General features: G+C 40.5%; 2 protein-coding genes across 4 annotated transcripts; one reads left to right on the plus strand and one right to left on the minus strand.

The window, feature by feature from the left end:
• The first annotated feature begins 3,229 nt into the window (after positions 1-3,229).
• Positions 3,230-7,873, plus strand: LOC107273928 (AP-3 complex subunit beta-1). 2 transcript variants are annotated; one of them, XM_015752583.2, is made up of 11 exons: positions 3,230-3,499; positions 3,578-3,773; positions 3,891-3,966; positions 4,079-4,660; positions 4,746-5,042; positions 5,110-5,377; positions 5,451-6,173; positions 6,278-6,580; positions 6,670-6,941; positions 7,005-7,369; positions 7,459-7,873. In XM_015752583.2, exons 2-11 carry the CDS (start codon positions 3,640-3,642, stop codon positions 7,604-7,606), a joined length of 3,168 nt encoding a protein of 1,055 aa, XP_015608069.1. In that variant the 5' UTR covers positions 3,230-3,499; positions 3,578-3,639; the 3' UTR covers positions 7,607-7,873. The 2 variants fall into 2 exon arrangements, with proteins under 2 accessions (XP_015608069.1, XP_015608068.1); XM_015752582.2 differs by having other exon boundaries at positions 3,234-3,499; positions 6,272-6,580.
• LOC107273929 (soluble lamin-associated protein of 75 kDa) lies at positions 7,794-8,995 on the minus strand. 2 transcript variants are annotated; one of them, XM_015752585.2, is made up of 5 exons: positions 8,818-8,995; positions 8,559-8,742; positions 8,311-8,491; positions 8,074-8,238; positions 7,794-7,995 (listed from the first exon to the last, which is right to left on the minus strand). In XM_015752585.2, the coding sequence occupies exons 1-5, from the start codon at positions 8,967-8,969 to the stop codon at positions 7,871-7,873; spliced, it is 807 nt and encodes a 268-aa protein (XP_015608071.2). In that variant the 5' UTR covers positions 8,970-8,995; the 3' UTR covers positions 7,794-7,870. The 2 variants fall into 2 exon arrangements, with proteins under 2 accessions (XP_015608071.2, XP_015608070.2); XM_015752584.2 differs by having other exon boundaries at positions 8,062-8,238; positions 8,818-8,989.
• Positions 8,996-9,621: the final 626 nt, after the last annotated feature.

The following is a 9,621-nucleotide window of genomic DNA, read 5'->3' on the forward strand; positions in this document are numbered from 1 at the left end:
ATCAAAGCTATGTAATGTATCACTTCTTTTTTTATCCTGGAACGGCGAATATGCGGGAAGAGGATAGTGCTCTTTCAGAATGCGCCAGCCAGTAAATATGAGAGCTCTTTTGCCTCAAGGACCATCAGACACGAGAACAACATTCGCCACATACGTTACATGCACAGTATTCAAGATCAAAGGAGATTTTCGAATAATCACAGAAGCAGCCTGTAACGGTTGCGTAGTCTCTCGTTGCTGATTTATAAAAAAAGGAATGTTAAACTTCAGCGAATCACTTAAATGAATGCGAAGAAGTAAGGGGAAATGGTATAGTGAAATTACAATAAGGAGGTCCAGCTTGATCGTACTTTTTTTTCCTGCACGGAGCACAATGGCTTGGCAGAGTCAACACACGAGCGGATTGTGCGCTAGCGGCACCAGTATCCTCTAGATTTCTCAAGGGATCTACGAACTTGGACCGAACGTAATGTCCATCCAATTGACATCCCTCCAACGTCGCGTGCTGCCTCGGAGCTCCGAGGGGGATGAGGATTGAGTCTCGTGTCACGTGACGTGGCCTGGTTTTCCTGTAATACGGTGGTAACGCGACCCATTTGATGTCGCCGCATGCGAAAGAGAGAATCCAACCAAACTTTCCCTTCAAATTTGACAAGACGACGATGTTTCGGAAACAAAAAATTCTTATCGCTCGACAAATCGCTCGACTGTGCAACACCATATGATACAATTTAGTTGACCCGATGTGATATCGTTATTTATAAAAAATTATACATAAAAAAGTTGAATGGTAGAAGAGAATCTTTTTGCTTAGGCAAAGTTTGCTCTCTCGTAGACACAGGCATTAGCCAGCATTTAGGAATCGGCATTCCGCTACGAAATAGATTACGTCTTTTTGTAATTCCAGCAGGTATGGAAATCACAAATTCGCAGAGTCTCTCGCACTAGAATTTCTGTTAAAGCTCCCGACTGGAGCAAACAGCACTGCAAATTGCAAATGGGATCTAATTGCTTTCACGCTTTACTTACAACCGCAGTTACATTTTAACGAGCATCGACACGTGTGTTCTCTACTCGCAGTCAGGCACCCTAGTAAATTCACGTTGTTCACGGAGCTCCGGCAAAGTACTCCCATTGCGCGCTCCAATGTACCAACAGCTTCCACACGCCTATCCAAGCTTTCTCACATGGTTGTCTGAGGATTTTCGAATTATCAAAAAATCGGTAATAATCATCCGGGAAGCGTTAGGTGTACACGTCTGCTCTGTCCTTTGGAAAATGATCGATTTACAAGTCGAGAAGCTAACAAACACGATATGCCTATTATATTGGCTTTCGTATAGAGCAACAGCAACGCTCCTTTTTACATGAGAAGAGCGCCCGTGTGCGACACTATGGTGTGATCGTTCATGTGTTTGGCTCGATGATACAATTGTATACTCAGCGTGAGTCTCGCTCCTTCGAGTACAAGTGGAGGTTTGTGTTGGTTAGCGACGTCCATTAGTCGGGCGCGCGCCTATGCCCGGGATATCCGTGTTCCATCCATCCATCGTCGCCAGAGCACCTCGCGACGATCAGAGTGTCCTTTGTCGTGGACACTAGCGCACCTTTTCTATCTTCTTTTCAGCCCCGTACGGTACATTGCGTCTCCCTTCCTTCAGCGAGAACAGCGAAATCAAATTTCTCTCCTCTCAACCACCACGCCTCTTCATTTCACTGTCGGCTGGTTACACTGCTTTGCTTCTTCGATTTCCTAGACGAAGTCTCGCTGCCAAGTCGCTTGCAGCTGAACGACAAACTCGGTTTGGCTGGACTCGATTCGGTTCTGTATCGCTCGGTTCAAATTAGCCCCCACTACTATTAATCTCGACTCTGCAAAGCAAGATAAGTGAGAGGCTAAGCGAGAGCCAGATGCAGCCCGATGCGATATCCAGCATGAACCAATCAAGAAATCTTTCCTTCCAGCATGGCCAAACTAATTACAGCCTCTAAACGATTCTGCCAGAAGCAATTCCTACGCGAGATTCGCGAGACTCGATCTTGTGTGGGGAACTCTGTTCTTTGGAATGAAGACATTTCCTCAGGCGTGTGCTGCTTTTGTATTCTGTCATATAATGGAGAGAAAGAGAGAGAGAGGGAGAGAGAGAGAGAGAGAGAGAGAGAGAGAGAAAGAGAGAGAAGGAAAAAGAAGAAGGAATCATGTAAGCGCGAGACTTGCTGTATGGAAGCCGTATGGTTGCATCTAGAAAACACTGAACTTAACAGGATTAGTCCTGGTGCAATTGAAGTAAATCCAGTCCCCGTTGTTCCCAGAGATTTCGTAGACGATATCTCATCGATATACAAGGAATAAGCAGAAGCACCAAAACTTAGAGATATTGCTGCAATGAATCTCGCCACGAAAAGTATAACTACGAATTCAAACGAGGCTTTGATCGCAGCTTTACTATTTTTTCGCTCTACCTAAGCGCAAATGTATAGGTACATGAAAATTACTTTTATTATTGGTTTTTATTTTATGTAAGTGCATGGTTCTCTGAAAATGAGATGACATTGCAATCGTCGAGCTAGCACAATTTCGTATGTAGGTTAGAGAATCGGATAAATTCGATTAACCCGAAAGTTTCGATAACAACTTGCGTTAAACTAACGCAATTACCGCTAATTCCAATTTGTCACCAAGTAACCTGCGAGCGAATAACTTTCAAGAAGAAGAATACAGAATCGAAGCGAACGAACTAGGTCAATTGCAGCAAAGTCGAGTCTCGTGGGGTCGTGCCATTCCTTGCTACTCCTTACTATTTCGATTCGCTTCTAGCTAAGGTAGAATATTATTCTATTTCTCAACGTAGGTAGACGTAGCTAAATTTGGTATCAAGAAAGAAAAAAAACTCTCGTCAGCCTGGAAGATAACTGAGACATCAAAAAAAAGCATATTTTTCTTGCTGTCCAGTCGAGGCAGTGGATAAACCAAATCGGCTTATGAACACGCAACATACATATGCACTTTATGATCTATATGATGATTATGAACAATAAATAATACTGTTAAAACGTACCATTATAGTTGTTTGAATTGCTTAAAAGGTTAGAATTTTATTAAATGTTAGAGAGCAAGTACATAAGCACATTGCTCAACAACTGTCGGTCACACTCCGCTCTGCACTAGCAGTGTCGATACGTCCAGTCTTGCGTTAGTTACTTACGACAGCCGAAGTTAAACAGAGGGCACCACTTTGCAGGGAGAGTCTCACCGGAAATCCTCTTTTAACTTTTTAAGGGTGTGTTCCGAAATGTACTGACATTACTGTAAAAGTAATTACTAACTCTCATAGATGCGTATGGACAGGATAATAAGGACACAGCATTGGTTACAGTAGTGTCAGTACTGTCGGTACATTTCAGAACACACTTTGCTACAGGGTACCACAACTAAGATGGCTGAAAATAGTCAGCTATCTCAGGTGGTTAACACTTTGTGAAATTGAATTCTCCAACAGTATGTTTTCGTTTTTTGAGTAGTTGTCAAAAGTTATAAATCTGTGTTACGTTACGTTAATTAAAAATTTTCTTTCAGAGTATTAAAGCCATTAAAAGGGGTCCGTAAATCAGACGTTTCTTGTAAATTTCGCTGCGAAAATGCTAACTGCAGCAACAAATACTCTAGCAAATAACGGAGGCTCCTACAGTAATGATAGGCCATCGAGTGCAGGTGAGCCAGAATCGGCTACAGATCTTGCATCAGGAGGATTCTTTCATGCTGATTATAAAAAGTATGTAAATCCTACTATCAAGTAAGCATTGGCATTATCATTGGGTTACGATCATTAGCAAATTTAGAGATTTATATGGTATCATGTTTATAAAAGTAATATGTTTAAACTCTGTAGGCATGAAGACCTCAAACAAATGTTGGACAGTAATAAGGACAATCTTAAACTTGAAGCTATGAAACGAATTATTGGGGTAAGGTATCAGATTTACGATTATCTCAATCAAAATTTAACTAATTCTATCAGGATTCAAAAAGTGGAACCTGTAACCCAAACGACAAAAAAAAATTGGCCATAATTTTCAGATGGTAGCAAAGGGGAGAGATGCGTCTGACTTATTCCCAGCTGTGGTAAAAAATGTTGTTTCAAAAAATATTGAAGTTAAGAAACTGGTATATGTTTACTTGGTTCGCTATGCTGAGGATCAACAAGACCTGGCCCTCTTATCAATTTCTACCTTTCAAAGAGCTCTTAAAGATCCAAACCAGTTAATAAGAGCTAGTGCTCTAAGGGTACTCTCGAGCATACGAGTTTCCATGATTGTTCCAATAGTAATGCTTGCGATTAAAGATTCTGCAAGTGATATGTCACCTTATGTTCGAAAGACTGCAGCTCATGCTATTCCTAAACTGTACTCCTTAGATCCTGAGCAGAAGGAGGAATTAATAAATGTCTTAGAGAAACTCTTATCAGATAAAACTACGCTGGTAGTTGGCTCAGCAGTTATGGCCTTTGAAGAAGTTTGTCCAGAGAGAATAGATCTCATTCATAAAAATTACAGAAAATTATGTAACTTATTGGTGGATGTAGATGAGTGGGGACAAGTAGTCATTGTGAACATGTTAACACGATACGCACGAACGCAATTCGCCAACCCCAATACTAATGTAAGTTGAAGATCTTAGAAGGAATTCGAAATAGTATGTCTCTCGTAGCAGCAAATCTTTAATACATTGATTGCATACGTCGCAGGAAGTTGAAGAAGATGAGAACCGACCATTTTACGATTCGGACTCAGAGTCGTCAAACACGAAAAAACCAAAGTTCACCCTAGATCTGGATCATCGTCTGCTATTGCGAAATACGAAACCACTTTTGCAAAGTAGGAATGCATCTGTCGTAATGGCCGTAGCGCAGTTGTACCACCATACTGCACCGAGAAGTGAAGTCATGATCGCCGCCAAGGCACTAATAAGATTATTACGCGGACACAGAGAAGTGCAAAGTATTGTACTTCACTGCATCGCCAGTATATCAATTGCAAGAAAGGTAACTCAAGCGATTCGCAAGCGATATGAAAGGTAGATGGAAGGCTGTGAAGAATTCCTTGTTATAGGGCATGTTCGAGCCATTCCTTAAATCTTTCTTCGTCAGAACTTCAGATCCGACGCATGTAAAGCTATTGAAACTAGACATTCTGACCAATCTTGCGACCGCTACCAGTATTGGTGTGATCTTGAGAGAATTTCAGACGTACATCTCAAGCAGCGACAAGGAATTCGTCGGCGCTAGTATTCAAGCGATTGGGAGGTGCGCGAGCAACATAAAGGAAGTCACCGATACTTGCCTCAATGGACTTGTATCTCTTTTAAGTAACAGAGACGGTAAGAGCATGTTAGCACTATAACATTCAACATATACGGGAGAAAAATAAATATTGCGATTCTTCCTAAACAGAGGCCGTCGTGGCCGAAAGTGTCGTCGTTATCAAAAAGCTTCTGCAAACTCAGCCAAACGAACATAAGGACATAATTGCACATATGGCGAAACTAATGGATTTCATAACGGTGCCACAAGCAAGAGCATCTATTTTATGGCTGTTGGGAGAATACTCGGATCGCGTGCCAAAAATAGCGCCAGACGTTTTAAGAAAAATGGCAAAGAGTTTCATAAACGAACAGGACATTGTCAAGCTACAGATATTGAATTTAGCTGTGAAATTGTGTCTGACAAATCCTACTCAAACAAAACTGCTGTGCCAGTATGTTTTTCAGCTGGCGAAGTACGATCAGAATTACGATATCCGGGATAGGGCTCGGTTTTTGAGACACTTCATCTTCGAGACCGAGGCTGCTTCCGAGAAGAAACTCATGCAATTTGCTAAAAAAATATTCCTCTCACCGAAACCGGCACCAACCCTAACATCTAGATTTAAGAATTCACAATTTCAGTTGGGAACGCTATCCCACTACCTGGATATGCCATGCGTTGGACATCGTCCCTTACCACAGTTTCCTGAGGTTGTTCCTGACCCTTCAGTGCGCGACGTAGCAGAACCAATGAGTGCTCATGAAATTAAGGATGACCGACACACTAGAAAGGAAAGGAGGAAGGACAAGAAGTCCAAGGAAGATGAGGCGAGATTCTTATTCACAGCAGATGAAAGTAGCCCCTCCGAACGTGAGCCTCTATTTTATAAAAATCTATTTCAACCTGCTCAGGTTACGTTGGAGCTTGGGTATATGTGTAATTTTTAGAGATTAAAGAGAACATTATAGTTTCAGAATCTGAAAGTGAAAATGACAGTTCAGCATCTTCGTCGACTGAATCTTCTGACGGTGACTCCTCCGAATCCGCATCGGAATCTGAGAAATCCGATAGCGAGGAGCATCAAAAGAATGTCGTTAAGAAGTCTGAGGATTCTGAGAGTGAGTCCGACACTGATGATTCAGAGAGTGAGGATGATGACTCGGATTCACAAGATAGTGATAACGAGAGCAAACGAGATGAAAAGGCAAATGTTGGAAAAGGGGAGATGAAAGAAAAGCCAAAGAGTAATCTTGATTTACTGCTGGATTTAGACGATGGTGAGTCGAAAAATTTGAAGGCATTCATTGATCATGTTTATGTTAAAAAGCAAATCGATAGAACTAATAGAATGACAATCATTTTTAAGTAACACCAATGACACCTATAATGACGCCAAGCCTCGGCGGTTTTCTTACTCCAATAAATTCAACTCTCTCGAATGGAGTCAGTGAAGTTTCAACTTCTTTTATACCGACAAAGAAATGTGAATTGTTGAATAAAATCAGTGGCAAAGGATTGAGGGTTGAGTATAGATTCACGAGATCGCAACACTTGGTTAGCTCACATATGGTTAACATAGAATTAACATTTACAAACGAAGGATCTGAGACGATACACGACATTCAGATTGGAAAGAAGGTAAGAAGATTAATACTGACGAGGGAGGAGGAGAATATTGGTATGATTTGATTGTCATTTCAGAATTTACCTTCGGGAATGTGTCTTCATGATTTTATGCCGATACCTACGCTGCAACCAAGCGCAACGTTATCTTCAACATTAGGTGTCAATTTCAATGATTCCACGCAACCAGCGCCTTTCGATATCGATTTTACAAAATCAGAGGAGAAACATTCGTGCTCCGTCAGCATAAAGGTGCCAATTGGTGAAATAATTAGATCGGTAATGCTGCCAGAGAGTATGTTTCTCTCGGAAAAAGAGAAGCTTAAAGGCATGAATGAGCATTCAACGAAGTTGACATGCTTGGGGAATCGTAAACAATTATCTCAAAAAGTTTTCGAAGCTGCAAACCTTGCTGTCATATCAAGTCAAGACGATGTAATAAGGTGGGTTTAACGTATACATCATTTTGTCGAAGCTTCTTCTGATTATGAGAATTTGCACTGTTCTCGAATAAAGCATCATGTTTACACAGGTTTGCTGCGCATACGCTGGCTTCGAAGTCACTCGTGTTAGTGACAATGAAAATATCGGAAAATGATCAGCTCGAACTGTGTGTCAACTGCGAAAAAATGGTTATAGCATCCATGCTCTTAAACGAGCTTAAAAGTAATCTCAAGTAATTCCAAGGGACACACCAATTCCTCTAACTATATTATTGTTATTATCGTTGTTATTATTACTCATTATACTATCACAAGATATTACTGGTAAACATTTAGTTATTTACATCGCTCAGTGCTTTTCAAGAAAAATGTACGTTCTCTATTGTATTTCATTACAAATATATTATACGCGCTACCAAGTGTATATCGCTACTATACATATATATAAATATATATATATATCTTTATTTCTAATAAATCATACATCCATTTATATGAACGTTATCCTGAGATACGTTTTTTCAGGAGGAACCATATCAATTTTCGACGACCTTCATCTCCAACCCCTTCAACTTCCCAAAAGTGTAAGCGGCACTCCTTGCGCTCGGATAAAAATCGTGTCAATACTATAAATTACAAGTTTTATTAATTACCTATACAACATCTGTATATCATCCTAGTTTTCTTCCTACCTTTGCACATACCGTTGGATATAGGTCTCGAAAAGCCAATATCCTCATTCGGAAATCGTCTAACAAGATCCGACAAAAGTTCCAGGCCAAATCCACGGTTTCTATACTGAGATCTAATGTATGCAGTATCCAAAGTATGCATTTCGTATTTTTCTTTCGTCACGCGTATCTCCGTTCCTAGAGACAAGAAACCCACGAGGAGTGATAACCGGTGCGATCGATAATTAAGAGAGTTGGACATTCACGAACCTTTAGGTTTAATCGTATAGAAACCGATTGCCTTGCCCCCCAGCCATTTCAATATGATTTTATCACATGGATCAGCCAAGTCGTAAAGAGACTCAAATTTGTCGATCCTTGGCGTATCCAATTCCGGATATATTATTTGGCACAAAATATAATATATTATTCTTTCTCGTCGAGTATCTGCCTACCAGAAATCTCGTTATTCATTAAATTCCGATAAGTTCATGAAATTTGTGTCTAAAAGAAATTACCTCTCTCCAGCTATTATCGATATTATCATTGATAATTTCATCGACAGCAACAATATCGTTATTGTTGTCTTTAACTGCTATAAAAGTAGCGCAGATGTTACAATCAAGGCGGAAAATATTTCCAGGCATGAAGTATTCAGACAACTGAACATGCCTTGTTTGGACCTTGACGCGTTTGCTACACCTGCAATTAATGAATACCTAACAACTCAGATTAATATCAGTAGTTATCATACTGTTTGTTGAACGGACGTTTTACCTCGTGCAATTCATTGTTGCTTCCACAATAGTATCTATTTTATATGATAATACACTACAGAAACAAGTCAGACTGTCAAATACGGAATACAACCCATAATTGCGTACTAAATTAATCCCCAGTAAACAGTCGTAATTCCTATTTATCGACATAATAAGAATGTCAAGTCACTTGCGTAATTTGAACATTCCACACGTAGAAACGTCTAACATGGTACATCTGATTTGCACGAAACTGCAATATACATCTGGTAGGTTTATATGGACGAGGCATTAGGTAATGTGCCGTTGTCAGAGATGAGCAGGGAGATTTTCATGTTCCAAGCGACAGAGATGAGTAGGGAGATGTACAACGCTACGGTTTTAGGCGATACCAAAAACATGAAGCTAAATCCTAGCGGCGAGTCCGGGAATAGAATTTTGTGATCATCGCCTCCGTCGATAACGCATATCCCGTCGTAGCCGAGCTGAACGTGATCACGAACGGGTAGCCTGGCGGCAGAGTCCTCCGCTACTTATCGCTGGTTCCCAAAGCAACACTTAGAACGAGACAACTCATCGGATATAGCCTAAATACTTTTTTTCTTTGCAATCCTAAATTCGATCGCACAGTGTAAGCTCGGTAAGTTTAATATGACAAAAGCAAGCAACTCGTGTCTGCCTGCACTGAAGCGTATTATGCCACAAGCATATTTAATACATATTTTACCGATATTGCGTAGCAGAACGATTGTTGAAACCTATCAGGAACTCTAAAACTTCTCGAGAACTATTGAAAAAGCCTATTGTTGAATCATTTTCAAGA

Source organism: Cephus cinctus, unplaced genomic scaffold (genome assembly GCF_000341935.2).
Source record: "Cephus cinctus unplaced genomic scaffold, Ccin1 Ccin1_scaffold1880, whole genome shotgun sequence".
NCBI classification, from domain to species: Eukaryota; Metazoa; Arthropoda; class Insecta; order Hymenoptera; family Cephidae; genus Cephus; species Cephus cinctus.